General features: G+C 30.9%; 2 protein-coding genes across 2 annotated transcripts; one reads left to right on the top strand and one right to left on the bottom strand.

Moving 5' to 3' along the window:
• Nucleotides 1-4369: 4369 nt before the first annotated feature.
• On the bottom strand, nucleotides 4370-8111 carry LOC114719459 (vesicle-associated membrane protein 711-like). Its single transcript, XM_028904971.1, has 4 exons — nucleotides 7874-8111; nucleotides 7036-7226; nucleotides 6340-6503; nucleotides 4370-4460 (listed from the first exon to the last, which is right to left on the bottom strand). Exons 1-4 carry the CDS (start codon nucleotides 8109-8111, stop codon nucleotides 4370-4372), a joined length of 684 nt encoding a protein of 227 aa, XP_028760804.1.
• Nucleotides 8112-16483: 8372 nt separating this feature from the next.
• Nucleotides 16484-20187, top strand: LOC114719429 (36.4 kDa proline-rich protein). Its single transcript, XM_028904931.1, has 2 exons — nucleotides 16484-17033; nucleotides 19831-20187. The coding sequence occupies exon 1, from the start codon at nucleotides 16570-16572 to the stop codon at nucleotides 16999-17001; it is 432 nt and encodes a 143-aa protein (XP_028760764.1). The 5' UTR covers nucleotides 16484-16569; the 3' UTR covers nucleotides 17002-17033; nucleotides 19831-20187.
• The last annotated feature ends 661 nt before the right edge of the window (nucleotides 20188-20848 follow it).

Raw genomic sequence — 20848 nt, 5'->3', positions numbered from 1 at the left:
CAAAGTATAACTACTTATATTTTTATTTCTTACGTGATGCATGAAAATATTTTTATAGTTCTGAAAATATAAATAAATAATAACTGTTTGTATGAAAAATAGAAAGGAACTTCTTTATTTTAGATTTATTACTCATTTATAATAAAATGTAACAACAATTTATTTTATTCCATAAATGTTTATACCTACAATTTAAAAATCTAAAACACAAGTTTTATTTTATAACTTATTTTTATACTATGTGAACAATTTGTTTTACTTTTAAATTCGTTATATCGTTCATATATACTTAGTCTCGATTATTACTAATCTTAAAAAATAAAGAAAAATACATTATATTTTCTCTTATTTTTAATATAAAAACTACTTAATTAATTTGAACAAATTAAAAAAATTAAACAAATAAATTATTATAACATATGTGCGACATAATACTCCTAAAACACTCAAGTATAAGAAATAAGAAATAAAATTGATTCAAATTTTATATTTCTAAATAAATACAACATCTGACTAGCTCTTAGAAGCTAGAAGGAGCATTGTATTAGGTTTAAAATTTCAGAATATAAAATATAATAGATTGAGAACAGCAGCTATAGAAGCCAGACGTAACGATGGAATAGACCTGGGGGCAATTTATTCATTATGTAATTTTTTTCAAATGAGTCATTATGTGTTAGGTAAAATTAATGAATTTTTTTTCCAATTTTAATATTCAAAAGAGTGTAGCATCATACAACATTTTATCCATCAAATTTTTTTTTGGATAGAATCTAAAGTATTCTCAAACCATTTTGAACTTGAAACTACTCTTTTTTTGTCCCGAAACATCAAGCTTTAAGCCCTCCCACAAACTGTAGCAATCTATCTATCAATTTTAACAAAACTAAATAATCATCATTTAAAAAATGGGATCATCAATCATCAATATAAAATATAAAATTTCTAGCAACCTCCATTACATATGCCATGTGAAGTTTGTTCATTCTTCCATTGTATAAGACCCACATCTAGCTAGTTATGACACAATTTGGAATTCAATAAAATAATAAAATCAAATCAAATCTAAGTCGGTTTTATATAACTATGGCACATCAATTAATCCACGTCGAGTTCTGATCGTTACCTTAAAATCTTCCTTTTTGCCAAAAGGATATTCATTAAAAGAAAAGATTATTAAATAAAACGGATAACGTAACTAACCAAATTAAGTCACCTTGATCAGTCGTCCCTTGTCTACTAGAAACAAAATACTCTTCCGGTCCTTAATATAAGACCCATTTAACTAATTTGATTAGATTAGGGAAGTTAGTTAAGTTAGTTAATTATAAGAAACGTGACATGTTTTTTCTAAAATACCATAATCATCCTTCTTAATACCCCCTCTTCCTCTTCTACTTGATTATAGTTGAGGAAGTATCTATAAAGGTAATTTAGAGAAAATTGATAAATATGAGAAATGGATTTTATATTTAGGACCAAAATCAACTCAATAATTACATCCTATATTAAGGACCGGAGGAGTAGCTAGATATAAGTGACAAAAGAGGGAATTGACTAAATAATTCCCAGCAGTGCTATTAATTTATTGCCAATATATTTGATATATTACTCCTTCTAATCTTAAATACTATGTTCAATCCTTAATATAAAATCTAGTTGATTAATTTGAAACGATTAAGAAAATTAGTTAAATAAGTTAATTATTTGTAATATATAGGTTTTGTCTTTTCCAAAATACCCTTATTAATCATGTGTATTAGCTAAAACTATCATTTGATAAACTTTTAACATGTACAATTACTACAAGAACTAATTTGAAAAAAAATAGATAAATATGAAGACTAAGTGAACAAAAAGTCTTATATTTAGAATCAAATTGAATGTCAAACTAACTCTTATATTAAAGACAGGAGGTAGTATTACAGCTTAATAACTAAAGAAAATTAATAAATGTTCTAGATCTTACGAGCATCCAAATCGGATCCCAAGTTTGTGGGTAATGAAGGCTATTTTATTAGTTTCAATTAAAACAAAGAAACTAGTCAATTAGCTGATGATTTAGATAGGAGTTGTGGACATTTACAGGTACAGAACAATTCCTCAGGGGCAAGAGAAAACCCCTCAAGGCTATTCACAATTTGGTTAACAAAATGGATCTCATGAAATTCAATAATGATTCTCAAATATGATGATCAGCAACAGTTTGAAGTTTATACATATCCCATTTGAGAGGGGTTTTGGCTGGATTTTTTTTTCTTTTTTTGGGGAAAAAAAGGTAAGTTGGGGCCAAAGGTTCATCAAGGTTAAAACATATTTTCAGGTTCAAAAAATACTTACAAGGACACTTGCAACTAGTAAAATCCTTATATCAGCAGGTGATTTTAAACTCGTGACTTGATAGATCAAATCTTAACTAGCTGTGCCAATCTTTGCTAGTAAATTGGTTAACTTATTGGGATATGAAATGTGTTTAGTCAACGCTGGCTGCTATTGCCTTGTTGAGTGAATTCATCAAAAGCTATGTTCTGTAGTTTCTAAACTCGATCGAAATAGTCCAGAGTAGAATAGCTATCTTCTGGGCAAAATTTTCTGTTATATTGATAGGCATGTCTTTGGTATTTAGCAATTCTAAAAATCTCTCGTCACTTAATATATATACTATCTCGGGATCTTTAATATAAGACTTAGTTGATTAATCTGGAAATATTAAAAAAATTAGTTAAGTTAGTTATTTGTAATAAATAAATGTTGTCTTTTCTAGAATACCCTTACTAATAATGTATATTAGTTAAATCTACCATTTGATGAAACCTTTAATACGTGCAACTACTGTAATCACCACTTAAAAAAATGGATAAATATAAAAGATAAAATGAATTAGGATCATATATTTGGGACTAAATTAAAATTTAAATTAGCTATTATATTAAGGATTGAAGGCAATGTGTGTGTGTGTGTATAGAACCCTTGTTGAGGTTATGAAGAGGGTTAAAGTATAAATTTATCTCAAAAATTTTTATTCAGAAGCGCTGAGTACCTAAAAATTTTTTTGGATACAAATTCGTTTTAAAAACTTAAAATAATAGTAATGTTGCTCCTTAATATTAAAAAGCTAATGTTAACCGTTAAAATAGAAACATTGACCATAATATTTTTAATAATAGGAGGCAATGTTGTTACAATTTTAAATCTTTGGTGCTAATTTGCACCCAAAAGGACTTTTAGATGTCTAACAATCTTGAGTGAAAATTTTTAGGATAAACTTTTTTTTTACTAGCAATTTTTAGGATAAATTTACACTTTAACCCTTATAAAAACTATAATCATTTGCAGTTTATTGAGATGTGAATAGCATCGGCAACAGAAGGGATTCGGGGAAAATACAATGGAATTGTTTATTATAAGTTACTGACGAGCCGTACAATCATGCAACTTTTTTTTTCCGTCTAAAATAAAACTCCCAAACACTAAGTTAATGCCTAATTATTGCAAGAAAAGTAAATGTTAACACACATCAAAATATTGCATTGAATTGTACTAAAATAAATCCAAGGTAAATTGATTTTTCAAACTGAAACAGAACATATCTGTGTCAAATGTAAATCCACATTGAGCTAATACTATACAATCAATATCATTAGGTCCAAATCATATATGACTTCTTGTTAATTTGAACTTTTTTCCTAAGTCAAAGTTGAAGGATTAATTTGTTAATTTTAAAATCTATAAAACAAAATTTGTAACTAATTTTGATTTAAATTACGGCTGTCCTATTTTCATAAAAATGGCAATTTAATTAGCATTATTATATCAATATAACCTAGCAAATGTATGGAAATGTGTATTATTCATAAATCATGAATAATGTAACTTATTTTTAAAATTTATATATGCAAAGCACAAATGTTGAGATCCTCAAATAATATTAAAAATATGTTATTTAATTTCATTTAATAATCGTTGGCGAAAAAAAAAAAATCATGTCATAATCCCCTTCTCTATTGTACATGACAAGCAAGAAAATTATTTTTCTCAAAAAGCACGTCTCATGTCTCTTTATTTATCTTTTCTCATTTTACTCAATCATTTTGAAAAATCTTCATCAAAATAATAATTTAGCCCCAAAAAAAAAGTAATACACGTCACTCTCTTTTTTTTTTTGGCTATTACAAATGATTTGACCATACATTCTCGCAAATTGAACCCTCTATGCTGATAAGTGCATACATCTAAAAAGAAAGTAACATGAAATGACGCATCTTAAAATCTATCATTATATTTTTGAAAATATCTTTCTAGATGTACTATGAAGATACCTCCTTAATGAATATATAGAAGATTCATATATTGAATTTCTAGGCGCTCATCATGTCCAGCACGATGCCAGTAATGGCCCATGGCAAAGAAGTACAAGCATAATGCACAGCAGCATGATGAATACCAAGACAAGAATAGCCCTGCAAGAACACAAAGTTACAGTAATTAATCAGATAATGAAAAATGGACTGCATTAAATTATGAGAAAATTGTAATAAGGTCCCACCTAAGAGAATTAAATACAAAATGATATCTTAAAATCATCATCATCAAATTAATCTAAAATTTCAAGAGAACTCATTCTAAGAGATTCTATTTGTTTAATTACCAAATTGCTCTCATCTTTTTTTTTTTAAGTATGCATTGATAACTAAAAGTACAGTTATTAACAACTTAATGTGTGACGATTAACAACTATTACGACAGATATTGACAACTCATGCATTACTATTCTTTCAGTTATTAATATATATTTTTTTTAAAAAATAAGGATAATTTAGTAATTAAACAAATAAAATATTTTGCAATGAGGTCTTTTGAGACTTCAGAGTAATTTGATAATTACAAAAAAAAATTTATATTTATTTTTCTTGGGTGGAACTTTATTGCAATTTTCTGTTAAATTATTAACCGAAACACTAGTTTAAAAGAGTAATATTTAAATCAAAGAAGTAGTAACCCATTAGTAAATATAACATTCATGTATAAATCACATATATTGCAATTCTTCTAAGATTTTATCAGATCTAATAAAATCACAGATTTTTTTAATAAATTTTTTGTTTTATATTTTAAACCAATTGTACAACCAATTTAAAAAATACCAGACTTTTTAAACTGTTTTTTTTTACGCCAAACCTAACTCCCATTTAAAAGCCAAATTTCAATCTTTTTAAAAGACTTTTTTTTTCCTAATAGTAAAAATAGAGTTATCAATGTTGGCAATACCTGCAAAAATAATAAAAATATGGTTCGAGTTGTATCTAAGGACACTGTCCTTAAAATTATTCTGCCACATAGGTTAGAATGAAAGGCGGCACTCTTCAGAATTAAATGAACCTTTTCTGCATAGAGTAAGGTGATAGAACAACAGAAATTTAAAACTCACAGGAAGAGAGAGAAGATAAGAGCTCAGGAATAGAACTCAATACTCTTTGACCATGCACCACGTATTGCCTTTTATAGGCAGATAATGTGTGACCATTGGGTTGCCATATGGTGATTAAAGATGGTTTTAATGACAATTGAAAGGTTGGTTTTTAAACAATTAATTAAGTTGAATTAAAAGATTTTACCGCCATTGAATATGGTTTATGAAATGATAAAACCAACTAATTAAGACACATAAATGCTTCAACGGTCATCTCTAACAGTCAGTTTTTAAAACTCATCTTCTCAGTCATTTTATTAACTCAAGCTCACATCTTAATAAACACTAAGGTTTTCTCAATCTTAAGTAATATGGGACTTCTTTTGACACAATCACCCACTAAAACTCCAACAAATCAAAACACAAATATGACATGCTACTATTTTCTAAACTCAAATAAACATCATTTCAGATGCAACCAACTTGTCTAAAGCTTTTGACCAAACTCGTGAAGCGACCAGTTCCCTGGCATATAATTGGGCAACCCATGTTGAGTTTTAATACCATGGTTGTTAGCTAAGTCAAGGAACCCAATTTTTTTTTTTCCCGCAAAAGAAAAATGTCTAGACCGGCACACAAATTTAACTAATAATAAGCCATAATCCAAAATGGCATATAACTAAACTAGAATTTGGACCCTAATTAAGCTTTTCGCGAAGTTTGTTACAAAATTCTAGATAAATCATATTATCCATGACTAATGGTATAAAGATAAAGATTTAATTGGTGGGGAATGATTGAAAATCAAAGATAAATCAACAAGCAGGTGGAATAGTTGATGATGCAACTTCATTATATTGTTGGGCTAAATCAAAATATTATTATTTTTTTCATAGATATGAAGTAATTATAATATTAGAATTGCTTACTTAAGCCTGAAATTTCTCCACCAAAGAGTATTATTGTAACGACGAGACTGCCTTTTGAAACGAATGGCATTTCCTTGCATTGCTGAAGTTTTGTCAACAAGCAGAGCCAAACGGTCTCCTCTCTCCAATACTTTCTCTATGTTGTCGATCATAACACTTCGTACCTATATAGTGTAATCACTTACATCACATTAATTAACAACTTTATTATTTAATTTTCACAAACCATATATATATCATAGGCTAAAGCTCAAGTTTGAGATGAACTGTGATGAGAACTTAAGTCCCCTCTGCTTATTGAGAATCAAAAGTAAGAATTGTGATGGAGATTGAAAAAACCCATTAAAAACGTGTGGCATTCTCTAATCCCACATGTTGCAGGGGTTTGTTCAATTTTAAGTAACAATCAATCTCTCATGCTAAATATCTTTTAATGGCTTTTCTTATTTCAATTTTAAGCTTTACCTCTCATTTTTAATACTTCATACCAGACCCGCTTTTCACATGATATTAGTCAAGTGGGAGGAGAGTTCCGCCTGACAAGAGGGTCGGAAAGAGTAAGTGAGGTCCTACATGTTGTTCGACTTTCAAGTCGTCTGATGGGTCCATATCAAAATGTGTAATTTATTCGCAACTTATGAATAATGTGAAATGTTATAAGGCCAGTTTTAGTGGGAATTGAAGGGAAATACTTACTTGAGTCATCTCGCCCTTGAGACGATTTAACCTATCAGCATTAGGGTCAGTGGAATAGTAATCCATTCGCTGGGCGAGGGCTCTGCAGAATTCATCGTTCATGGCGTAAGCTGGAGCTGATAGAATGGCCCTCCCATATGTCTTCACAAACTTCTTGTGAATATCTTCCAGAAATGCAAATGGAATCCTTCCTGCTTCAAACGGATTTGTCAGTCAAAAGTTAAAAAAAGAAAAAGAAAAAAAAAGAAAGAACAAATATTCGTAAGAGTCCAATTTATAGTGTAGTTCATTAAAATTTCATCCGAGGCACAATACCCGCGTTATTTATACAAGAATAATACTATCTTCAGTACTAAATATAGAAGTTAGTTGAAGATTCAACTTGGTTCTAAATATAAGACCCTAATCTATTTTGCTTCCCATATTTATGATTTTCCTCAAAGTAGTGTGCATGATGATTACACATGTTAAAAGGTCTCCATTCCAATGCAAATGATCAATAAGAATATTTTAAGAAAAATAACACCTATCTATTATAAATAACTAATCAATAACACATATTTATTACAAATAATTAACTAAACTAATTTTCTTAATATTCTCCAATTATTATTTTTTTGGCCCAGAATTAATATTTACCAATTAGTTATTTTGGCCCAGAATTAATATTTACCAATTAGTTATTTAGGTTTTATAGGAAGTACAAGAGCTAGTATGAGGACAGTTGTTTTAAGCCAAAATCTAGGGAATAAACCATAATTGAAGAAAAGTTCAAAAAGTAAAAAAGTTATATTATCCCAAAACAAAAGGAAATCAAAGAAGGGGACATTAAGCTTACTTCCAAAAGCGTCATCGGCCATGCAAAGCACAACGAGGCCATCGGTTCTTTTAACATGAAAAACGTATCGATCATGCGAATACGAGACATTACTATCTTCATTATCATTATTTTTATTTTTATTATGAATCTTATCCAATATCTGTTTGGCTATGACGCTGGCATTGCTCTGAGGAGACGCACTGAACTCAGCCAAAACGACGAGACCCCTCGCCACCATTCCATACAGTATCCCCATCTGATAATTCCTCTTCTGCTGCTTTCTTCAACCGCGAGGGAGTCGTCGTCGTTCGTGAATTTCAACGAGCACGACGACGTCCTCCTCGACGAAGACAAAGGAATAATGATGATTGGGAGTCCCATTTTGATTTGGGTGTTCTGTTTTTGGGAAGTACGGCAGAGAAGGATTAACGAAACCCAATGATCTTTTTGGCTTCTTAGCTTGGTTCTTTCTTTTGTTAGGCTCTACGGATATAGAAAATCCCAGCAAAACCAACTATTATATAGCAAATGGAAAATGGATGGACAACATCTAGGATAAATTAACGATACTACGTCTGGTCCTTAATATAAAAAATAGTTTGACTTTTAATTTAATTCTAAATATAAGATCTCAATTCACTTTGTCTTTTATATTTATCTATTTTTTTTCAAAGTACTCTTTATAGTAGTTGTACATGTTAAAATATCATTTGCTAATACACATGATTAGCAAGGGTATTAATATCTATTGATTAAAAATAACTAACCCGACTAATTTTTTTAATCTATACATATTAGTTAATTAGCTCTTATATTGAGGATTGAAGGCATTATATATGATCACAATATATATAGTTATAATTTCAAAACTGTTGGGTTTTAGGTGAGCGCGCAATGGAACGATAATGAAAATTTTTGCCAAAACCTTCCAAAGGATCCATCAGCTTTTGCTTAAATTTGAGCGCAAGATCTATCCAATCTCTAAGTTTTCGTTTGGTGGCACAAATCATTGCTTTTTGAACAAACACCCTACCGGTATCCACACAAATGGATCCCAAACCACAACTAGATCTTGCTATCCAGGAAGGCAACACTAATTTTCCTAAATTAAATAATAAATTATATGCGAATTTTATATATTAAAGATATAAAATTCATCCACGACCACCATAGAAGAGAAATAGTATAATGTCTACATCACGTTTCACTATATATTAAAGAAACATGCAAACAATATAATAAATAAATATGCAATAAAACTCGTTTCATTATGTTTTTTTGATACAACTGGTTTCATTAAGTTAAATAGTATAATGTCTACATCCTATTATTAGTTCAGGGCACAATCTCCAACAAAAACAATTAACAAAGATGTGGAGTTAGTAAACCCTAGGGCTGTTCACAGGACGGAACGGGACCGGGACGGACCCGTCCAGGTCCCGTCCTGATGAATAGTAACGGGACAAGAAATTTGTCCCGTGTCCCGTCCCGTCCCGATATTGTCCCGGTCCCGACCGGGACGGGATGGAACCGGGACATCCCGGTACCTTTCTTTTTTTTTTGGAAAAACGCTGTGAGCTTCTGAGAAATATTGTGGGCCTTTTAAAAAAATGCTGTGGGCCTCTTAAAAATGCTGTGGGCCTTTTAATAGGAGGTTTTAAATGATCTGGGCCTTCAATAGGAGATATATTTCAGTAGTGTTTGTGACAGAGTTCATCTTTGTTCACAAAGAGAAGTTCTTCAAAATGATCATAAAGGTTCAATTAGCTTTCAAGAATTTATTGTAAAATTTTTGTACAGTTTTAATAGCATCATCTAGAAATCAAACACTGAATCTACAATTATATATATTAATATTACTACTTCACAAACCATCAACCGAATGATACATACAAATTATTAAAGAATTCAACAACCAGAAAAAATCAGAGAACTAGCGAATGAGGCAAATTAAATCGTGGGTTTTACTCATTTCACAAAAGATTTTCTTTTCTCTATGTCGTTTGTGAAGAATATCAGACAAATCCCAATCAGCCAAAGTCCATATTCATACAAAGAAAGCAGAAATCTCGTGCTGGATATTAAGATGAAATCAACAAGCATGGATGAAAACTCACAGGTATGAGAAACAGAGAAAGCAGCAATCGAATGGTTGGAGACGAGATGAGGCTAGTCTGCAATCTACCCGACGCCGACGATGGACTGGCGGCTGGAGAGAAGCTGCTAAGGTTGCGACTTCAATGGACTAGGGACCGTGACTCTGTGAGTGAAGAGCTGAAGCCGAGACAAGAGAGGCAGAGTGAGTATAGCCGAGTAGTTGACGGCCTCTTTCGCACTTCGCAGATCAGACAATAGCCGAGAGCGGAGACTGAGACTCTGAGAGGTGACTGCCGACTGGTGAGAGTGCGAGACACCGGACACGGTTCATTGCTCCATCGGCCGTCGCTGTCTGAAATCCGAAGGGAACGAAAGTGAAGGCAGAGACTGGAGAGACCGAGAGAGGCAGAGATGGTCGGGTTAGATACTCAGAAATCAGAATGACAGAATCTCAGATGGTTTGGGGGGGGCTTAGGGCTTCCGCCTTCCGGTTCATATTTTATTTTTTTTTAACTTTTTAACATATAATATATAAATATAATATAAGATATTTAAAAAAAAAAATATCGGGACGGGACCGGGACGGGACGACCCCGTCCCGGTCCTATTTTTGTCCCATCCCGGTTTGTCCCATTCCAAAAAATTTCGGGACGGATCCGTCCCGTTTCAATAAGACCGGGACCGGGACGGGTCAAGTATGAACACCCCTAGTAAACCCCAATATTTTTTTTCCCTTAATGCTAATTGCTCTGTGTGTGTGTGTGTGTGTGTGTTCGCATATTAAGATGTCCAAAATTTGTTCATTGTGATATTCTCTTGCCATATGAGCAAAGTGTGAAACACTGCCCACCCGGAATTGGTAGTGAAGGAGATTATTTTGGATCTCTTTCAATTCTCAACTATGGCTTAATTTCTCCTCGATCCACTTGGCAAGATGTGTCGTTTATGCTTAGGAATGGTTTCTAATGCGTTTTTCTTCTTGTAGCTCTCAATCCCTTAGTCTAACTTATGACTTTTATTGCCCCTCTCCGGGCAATTGGAACTCATTTTACGAGAAATTCCTCAACTAAACGAATTCGATTCCTATAACATGTGATAAAAGACATCTTATTAAGAGAAAAAACTCCTTGAACTTATAAATTCCACAACACTTATAAAATTCATCAGTGTGGGACACATAACAAGGTGGTTAATAATAGTTTCATGAGAAAAAAATTCAACAAAAAGTCAAAAACCGTGTTCTCTTTAGTGAACTGAGCTATGGAAACTGAGAGAGAATAACAATGATGTATAATTGGAGTAGTATCTTTTATGCCATAAATATATGTATTCACTTGTACATGTGCATATTGCCCCAAAACAAAAGATCTCTAAGTCCGTTGTTGATAACCCTCATTCCTCATGAATATAAATAAGTTAATTAAGGTGTAAATTTGCTCTAGAAAGTATGCTACAAATTTATGTGTGCCCTTGTATATGTGCGTGTTGCCTCAAAACAAAAGGATCTATGAGTCCGTTGTTGATGACACACATTCCTAGTAAATATAAATGAGTTAAGGTATAAATTTACTTCAAAAATTTTCATTTAGAAGTAAAATAATATTGGCCTAAAAGTTTTTTTGGGTTTACGGTTTTCCCGAAAGTGTTAATATTAATGGAGCAATGTTGTCCTTCACAGTTAAAAATGTCAATAGCCATCAATGTCAACATTTTAGGGCTAATTTTAATAACAGAGTGAGATAAGATTGCTATGTTTGAGGACTTTCTGAGTGACATTTGTAACACCTCACATAATTATATCAATATATTCGATAAAATATTTAATTTAAAAGTCCATACATATTTTTAATACTGCAAATAAGTCAAAATTTCAAAACATTTCTAACATAACTTAACAACATAAACTATTGAAGTCTTATAGTCATGGCAAATAAAAATATAACATAGCATGTGCTTGAGAAGCACAAAAGCCTTCACGGCTCACTCCGCTGGTGCCTTCCCTTGATTCCTACTAGATCCTTCGCCTGAAAATTGTTAATATAGGGGGTGAGATCAAACGTCTCAGTAACTACTGAAATTCTAACCTATACAAGCAAATCATATATGATAAACCAAAAATCTGTTTATTGGTCTGTATATATGTATACATTAAAAATCACAGATTTGATACATTCAATTCAATTTCATTTTTCTTTTTCAATATATCCAAAAATAATGCAATATGCTGCCTCCCTTATATCACCGTCCACCCTTATACCGCTGACTGGAGCCATAGGCTAACACATAGTCCGATAGGAACTAATCCATTTTACTGAATTATTCCAAGCTCACCGATACAAGAGATATATCCGGCCAAAGATATAGAGCTCAAGCTCGGACTATGGCTCCCCTCCTTTGTGAATAGGGAGGTGTCACATGTCCCACAGCTCCAATGAATTCCCGGCCAAAGGAAAACATGGAAGAAGGGGCCCTGACAAGTGCCATCCACTGTGCACCGAGTGATGGCATACCACGTGGTAATTTTATATCCATACAATCTCCTTCTATCCTTAGCCCAACAATGCATGTCAGATGCCAATAATATTACATCATAAATACGTCAGCAAATATATTAAAAATAAGATAGCAATAAAACTTATATACCACTTAATAACAACTCATGACAATTCCATAGCCATCAATATATTTAAATATTAATAATAATTAATAGCAATAAATCTTAACAAAATCAAATAACATTCCAAAACATTTATTTGAAAAATCACAATATTATATTTCAATATATAAAAATATAGTAAATTCATAATACAATCATACACAATTCACATGTACAAGAAAGAATTTTCAGAGTTACCTGGTATTCTTTAGCTTACAAATATTCACACAAAGATTACTCCAAAATTCTCAAGTCTACAAGATTGCACATAAATATTTATTAATATAAACTCAAAACTATTCCAAAGCTACTCTAAAATTCTAAGACTACCCTCTAAATCAAAATTACATAAATATATTAACTCTCCCAAATCTAGGCATTTATAATAGATATTATTTTGAAAAATAATTTACATATAAGGCTATTTAAATTTAACAAAAGTATATATATATTTTTAATTATAAACAAACTGTCGTTTTATTTAATTTCACAAAATTCTCAATTTATAATTTTTCAAGCCTTCAAAAATTATTTCAAAAATATATATTTAACTTATTCAATATTTAAACCGATTAAAACCTCAATAATATATTAAATAACTCAAATAAATTATTTAACTCAAATTTAATCGGTAAAAACATATTACAAGTCTAAATAACAAACTTTTCAACTAAAATCTTAGTTTAAAATTCTCAAAATAATCATTAAACAAAAATAAACCGATTAAAATTCCTTAATAATGGATCTTTAAATTTCTACGGTCATATATTGTCAAAACTCTATATTTACTCTATACCCAAACAGTAAAATTTTCTCTAAACATTATAATGATTAATAATTTAAAGTTCTAAATATATAGGAAATACTCATAAAGAAAATATGGTAAAAAGAAGTATATTTATGTACCTAAATGATCCCCAAAACTTGTCAGGTGCTCTGCAACTTAGCTTTCTCTCTCTTTCCCTCTTTGCTTCTCACTCTCTTCTCTCTTCCTTTGATCTCTCTTCCTCCTCCGTCTCCTCTCCCCCTCTTTTAAACTCACTCCTCCCAACTTCCAACTATCCCTCCTCCCATTTTCTTCATTCATTTATTGTTTTTCTCCAAATTCTTCCTTCATCCGTTCCTTTTCTTTCTTTTTCTTGCTCCATTTAATACTCCTCCCTTCTTTTCAACTTACATCACTCCCTTCCCCCATCTTTTCCCTTCTTAGTAAACCCCCCCCCAATTTTCAACTCTCCGTGGAAAAGGGGGGTTGTTTTTTTTTATAATAAAATATTATATATATATTTTGATTTGCAATTTTTTTTTAAAAAAAAGTATGTTACAACATTAAACCAAAAAAACAAAATTTTAGGGGCAGCATTAGTCCTAAGCAAAAACTTTCATAACAAACTTGCACCTTAACCCAAATGTAAACTATATATGCATCTACTCCTTCAAAGTTCAAAATCCAAAGAATTAATGTGCGAGATTGTAGCCAGTTTCATGTAGAGACTATCTCTTGCAACTTAAGATGTATGTGCCAAAGCTTTGTAGAACCAAGAATTTGCAAATTCATGGTAGCCATACCCGGAGAGCATCATCCAAGGTATTCTTCATTCTTAATTAATCTTGTAGTTCTACAACAACCAGTCACGAAAAAGGAATTAATTCTCCCAAAGCGACTTCTTAACCAAAATGCTTCCATAACTACTTTTAACCACTCTTAAGCACTCACGGATCATATGTAATGTTGTTATTTTGATTTAGGCATAGCATCATCTTATTTTATTACTTTAATGGCTGAGCATTAGATAATGCTGGATTTCGTATGTATTAGAATAAAATTGCTTAGATGATTTTATAAACCTCCTTAACCGACTTATGGCTACTTCTTCCAGATTACATTATGTTTTTAAACCTGTTTAAGACGGGTTTATTATTCTATGCTTTGATCAGATTGCCAAGTACATACTAATGTACTCTTTCTACAATATATTACTTTTGATTCTAAATATAAGAGTCCATTAAAAATTCAATTTGGTCTTAAACATAAGACGTAATTCGTTTTGTGTCTCATATTTAATTTATTCTTTTTTTTTCCAAAGCAATCCCCATAATAATTACACACGTTAAAGAATTTTTATTCTAATACACATAATTAACAAAGATGTTTCAAAGAAAACAAACTTCTTTATTACAAATAATTAACTTAACTAATTTTTTTAGTACTCATAAATTAATTATCTGAGTCTTATATATTAAAGAGCGGAATTAGCAGAAGAGACTAGGTCTAATTTTTGCCAATGATTTTAATTTTAATTGTATTTTATTTTTAAATTTTTTGGGAGTCGCATCTATATTGTTCACGTGATATGCCTTGTAAAGTAATAATTTTGAGTAGCTTGGCATGTTTCGTTTGTTAGCTGCCACCATATTCTTTCACTTTGCATCGCTTTTTCTTGTGCGCTTTCGCTAGCTTCCGTAACAACTTCACTGTCCCACGGTTGGCTCCCTCGTGAACCCCCCCCCCCAAAAAAAACATTTAAAATAAAAATAATTTTATATTGGGATAATGACATATATAATCAAAAACACCGAAATATGAGAATTTTGAAATATCCCACAAAATAGTTTAATTCATATGAAATCCTTATCAGTTTTCTGAAATTATTTTTTTTAAAAGACCTAATCATTCTCATACACACACATAACTTTGGAGCTCCCATTGGCCTCAGCCATATTGTAGTGACCAAAACTCCTATGCCAGCCAAGCGTTGGTGCTTGGAGCAATTTTGGGCAAGAGTTGGTCAAGGTGGGATTTCACCCCATCGGAGTTTTTGTTGTTGTTAAGTACAAGTTTATTGGAGACAATTTTGTTTGAGGTATTATCGGGTACTAAATGTAGGTATACGTTCCAGCAGGGATTTCAATCTTGATTTGCTGTATTGTGTGCGATTCGCTCCTTTTGTTAGACTCCAACCTATTGGTCCCACCAGAGTTTTTATATTTGAGGGCAATTAGATCATTTTTAGAAGAATAATTTTAAGATAGTTCCTAAAGATTTTACAGGAATTAAAGCATTTTGAGGGACTATTTTAGAATTTTCATATTTTTGAGGTCCTTATACGTCTTTCTTCTTTTTATACTTGATATTAATGAGTAATATTTTGTTAATCTCACTGTTTTTATCTAAACATGTGAATATATTTTTTATATTTACAGAAATAATGTTTTGTCTAAGAAAGATTTATGAATAATTAAAAGCACAAAGATATGGCAATATGGCATGGGTTCCCAAGATTTCTTAAAAAATATGTGTGCAGGATGTTTCCAATTACATGGCCTTCCTCCACACACACGTATTTCAGTATTTGTATATGCAGCTTCCTAAAAATTAGCGTGTGGGTTAATTTAATTTTCTTTCTCAAAAATTAATTTATTTTTCTAATTTTACATAAAAGTAAACAAAATTTGAATATTTTGAGCTCTATTCAAATACACAAGATCCACTTTATTTCAATCTAATTTCATGAAATCTAATTTAATCTTTAAAATAATACTAGTATGTTTGTTTGGAATGACGATATGATCATTTAAAAATACCTTAATATAAGTAGCTCCAAACAAACCATTAGAGTGTTATATGTATTAGTTAAGCCTCACCTTATTATATCTATACGGCACAAAGGTATATATTATATGTGACTTCAGATTTCTTGCTCATCAAATGTCGTATTGTTAGGTAGTTTGAAATATACGTGTGAATGTGTATAAACTTTTAAAAAAAATTATTGAGCTGGGCATCACCACCAACATTTCAGTTCCCGACAATTGCTATATATCTCAGACACCCCCCTTCACTTAAATCCATATACAAACTTCCAGAGTAGTCTCTCACTCAAACTTCTCCTTCTCCTAATTCCACTCAGAGAGAGAGAGAGAGAGAGAGAGAGAGAGAGAGACCCATAGAAACACTATAATGGAGATCTCCGGCAAGATTTACGCTTCCCTCATTATCTGCATGCTCGTCATCTCCTCCTCTGTAACTCCATCTCTAAGCTGCACCTCCTGTAGGCACAAGCCTCCAAAGAAGCACAAGCCCAAGCCTAAGCTCCCACCGCCGCTGCTTCCTCCGGCGCCGCCTGCGGAGGCGACGTGCCCGGTGGACACGGTCAAGCTGGGGGCGTGCGTGGATCTGCTGGGAGGGATTGTCCACGTGGGAATAGGGGACCCAGTGGTGAACCAGTGCTGCCCGGTGATTCAAGGGCTGGTAGACCTGGAGGCCGCCGTGTGTCTGTGTACGACGCTGAAACTGAAGCTTCTGAATCTAAACATATATGTGCCTCTCGCTCTTCAGCTTCTCATCACTTGTGGCAAGATGCCTCCTCCTGGTTACACTTGCTCACTCTGATCTCCCCCCCTTTAAACGACGCCGTTTATCAGGTAAATCAGCTCTGTCTTCATTTCTTCTCTCTCTCTCTCTCTCTCTCAGGTTGAAGACTCCTCTGTGCTTGCATTCTCAAGCTTCTATTTTTATTTCTTTCACAAAATTGACACAAACGTAATTAATTAAGTTTTATATTTCATTTTTATAATTATCGTTTTTTATATTTTTTAAATAGGAAAAATGGGGAAAAGGTCTTTCCATACCAATAAAATTATTATTAAGGGAAACCTTTCCCCAATTTTCCCTTTTAAATATTCTACATATATATATATGGGAGAATCATATAAAAAGAAGTTTGAAATTATCAAATCTCAAATAAGTAATTCCTACCAAAATGTGTTGTTATTCTGTATTTGCAAATTAAGTGTTGCCAAAATGTGAAAATCCAACCTAATTTAAAATTTAGTAATTTCAAACTTCTTTTTATAGATTCTACATATATATATATATAGACATAAATGTAAAACTTGAAATTTTGTATTAATGAATTTTTTTTAGAAATTAAAAAAATTTGATAAGAATGTAAGTTACGCATGCATTCTAAACAAAAGAACAAAAGGCATATATTTTATTTTGTTGTATTATTATTTCGTTTTTTAAAATTATGTTCAATTATTTATATTTTTATTACTACCAATTATCTGAATTTTGTTATAATGGTTAGCTCAAGTTTCTGCTAGCAAATTATGAAAATATTCATGTGAGAAATTCGAATGTATTTTAAAACTTCCAAACATCTTTGATTTAGAATCTTGGATTGATATAAAAGTCACAACTTTATTTTCTTTTTGTTTACGCCTTCTTCCAAGGTTTAAGTCTCAGTTCCAAATTCCTACTAGTGAGTAGTGACAACTACTTTAAATATGATAGATAAAAGACGCCTGATCTAAAATTTTTAAAGAGCAAGTTCCATTGTTGGAAACAATTTTTTTTCTTTTTTTTTTCTAATTGGCATGGATATTAATTGTACATCCCTTCTAAAGATTTAGTTTATATATAAATAATTAAAAAAAATTTTGTCAAGAGAGGATTTATTTGCCTTAAAATCGTTAGTCATTTAATTTAACTTGTTTCCTACTTTCCTTAACAAATTTGAACAACAATATGTTGTTTTAGCTGAACAAATTTTAACAAAAATATGTTAGATACACACACAAAAATGTAACATGTCATTTTCAAGGGTCTAAGCCTCTAAAATATCCTCTTGGACCAAATATTAACACGGCGTTGATCACTTTTCCTTTTTTATATATATAGTCTAATTCTTTTTTTTGGGTCAGAATATAGTCTAATTCATTTTCGTTAGCAAAAAAAAAAAAAACAAAGAAGTCGAATTCATTTTCTTTTTTAATTGAACAATTTGTTTTCCACTTTATCTTACATTTTTCTTTGTGGGTACACTCATAAATGCACTTTCGCTCATAGAATATTACATGCTTATAATAATCTGATAACGACCTCACATGTATTATTGTTATACAAATCAGCTCGTGACTCAGAAATTTATTCTTGATTTTTTTTTACCTAAAAAGGAACTTGCCCTTGATATCAGTTAAATTGTAGTAGGCCCTTGAATCTTATTGCCTCATGTCCTAATTATAAAACCTTGTTTGTAATTTATAAATGAGATCTTATAATTATGATCAGAGGTAGTATTTGTAAGTTTTAAATTTGAAGAGGTGCGTAGTTCAATGTATAAGCTTCTATTTAAGTTTGTCTCAACGTTTAATTTTTATTTTATTTTATCCTGAATTATTTATTCTCTCTCATTTGTCACATTGCATCTCATTATATTTCTTTGTACATTTTCTTTCATCATTTTTCTCATTTATTATAATAATATATTTAAAAACAAAAATATATTTATTATCTATTTATTGTTTTTAACTAATTTTAACTGGTTATTCGTTATATCATAAATTAGTCATTATAAGTTAAAGAGATTATTAATAATATTTTGTCTCTTTTCTTTTCACATGTGGTTGTCTTGTTCCTCAGTGATTATGAATGCTTGGCATCCCTGACAAAGAGTGTGTGTGTACAATATATATATATATATATCTATATATGTATATATAAAATATAGAGCGCAACATGATTGATTCTTATATACACGCACATATCATAATGCCTTTAACTAAATAGTAAGAATACAGAATAGTGCACCCGTGAACTCCAAGCCCTTGTCTTATTCAATCCAAGAATGCATGTGTTGATGTGCGAATTGGCTTCGTGCTTATCACTTTAATTTGAACTCCTTGACATTATTATAATTGAATCCCTAAATTTAATAGTATCTTACCACTTTTACAAATTTTAATAGTTGTTTATTTCAAAAAAGGTATACAGCTTAAACTAAAATTAATTTTTTAAGTTGACCTTTTTTTAAAAAATTACTATTTAAAAATTATAGATTTAAATCTTAAAATCTAGATAATCTAAATTATTATAGGTAAAGTACTCTCGAATGTCATGATATTATTTACCCATTCTATTCAGCATCTTAATCTTATTTATGATGCATCTATTATTCTCATATTATTTTTCTAATGCTTTCACCATTTTAATTTTTTTTTATAATGTATTCTGTACCTTAAGCTATAAATAAAATTAAGGGTGTTAAATGTAACTTGAAAATAATATCAGAAAGTGTTGGATGAAAAAAAAAATCCTTCTTGTTAGATACATTAGTTTTGAATAATAAAACAGTGGATCCAATTATTGTTTAGGCATTTCGAAATTCGGATTTCTTGTTGACTATTACTGACACCATAATCTGCCAATGCTTTGCAGCTGCCTCCATGGTCTCTTATGGGGTATCAACAGAATCCGCATGAAACGACGTCGCTACCAATTCCCTCGCTTCTCTCTTCTATCGTATGTTGGAGTACGGAATTGCTGATGTTTAGCTATTATTATTAATCATTTAATTAAATTTTGTAAACATTTCGTTTTCAGCTAGTGTGAATTTTATGTTGCATCAATTTTTGAAAAAATGAATCATACTGTTTATGACTCATGAATAGTATGGTTGATAGAATTTATATTTCTTTTTCCCCCTTTTTTAGAGTGAAATTTTGATTGATTGTGACGGATAATAGATAATACATGTAATTCATTGGATTGATATTGTGAGTGCAGTTTTTTTTTTCTTTTAATTTTTGTAACCATTTTTTTCTAATAAGCCCAAAACCTGTCTAATTCTCTAAAAACGATTTACAACTCAAATACATGGCAGCTTAATTTTGGTCTAACTCATCTCAATGAAAATGATTTTTATATCCAAAGTGAATTACTAACAAGTTTGGTTGATAATCCAACCAATTGGATCCACTTCATGAATCATTGATTATTTGCTTCCCTCTTTTTGTCCATGAGTATGTGAAACTTTTAGGATGTAAATGTTAAGTTCTATAAACAAGTAGTCCTCAATTAAACGATAATCATAATAACACTACTTTTAATTTTTAATATAAGAACTAGTTTAACATTTAATTTGATTTTAAATATAAGATTCTAATTCACTTTGTTTATCATATTTATTAATTTTTTAAGGTAGTCTTTGTAATAATCCTACATGTTAAATGTTTTATTAAATAAAAGTTTCAAGTAATACACATGATTAGTAAGGTTATTTTAGATAAGGCAACATATATTTGTTATAAATAAGTAATTTAACTAACTTTTTTAATTATTTAAATTAATCAATTAACTTTTATATTTAAAAAATATACATGTTAATAAATAGAAATTATGGGGAGAGGGAGGGCCCCCGGCTTCGGTATTTCGGTGGGCTCACACGAGCTCTGAG

Source organism: Neltuma alba, unplaced genomic scaffold (assembly GCF_004799145.2).
Source record: "Neltuma alba isolate B1F8T4 unplaced genomic scaffold, ASM479914v2 tig00011916_pilon, whole genome shotgun sequence".
Classification (NCBI taxonomy): Eukaryota; Viridiplantae; Streptophyta; class Magnoliopsida; order Fabales; family Fabaceae; genus Neltuma; species Neltuma alba.
Note: the sequence above shows the minus strand (reverse complement) of the source record. Positions and strands in the feature narration are given on the sequence as shown.

Bases quoted from the DNA above. Each gene is read 5' to 3' on its own strand.
- LOC114719429 (XM_028904931.1), top strand. From the start codon at position 16,570: ATGGAGATCTCCGGCAAGATTTACGCTTCCCTCATTATCTGCATGCTC.
- LOC114719459 (XM_028904971.1), bottom strand. From the start codon at position 8,111: ATGGGGATACTGTATGGAATGGTGGCGAGGGGTCTCGTCGTTTTGGCT. The intron at 7,227-7,873 runs GTAAGCTTAATG...CGTTTGAAGCAG, and splicing joins GGCCGATGACGCTTTTGGAA to GAAGGATTCCATTTGCATTT. The intron at 6,504-7,035 runs GTAAGTATTTCC...TACACTATATAG, and splicing joins TCAAGGGCGAGATGACTCAA to GTACGAAGTGTTATGATCGA.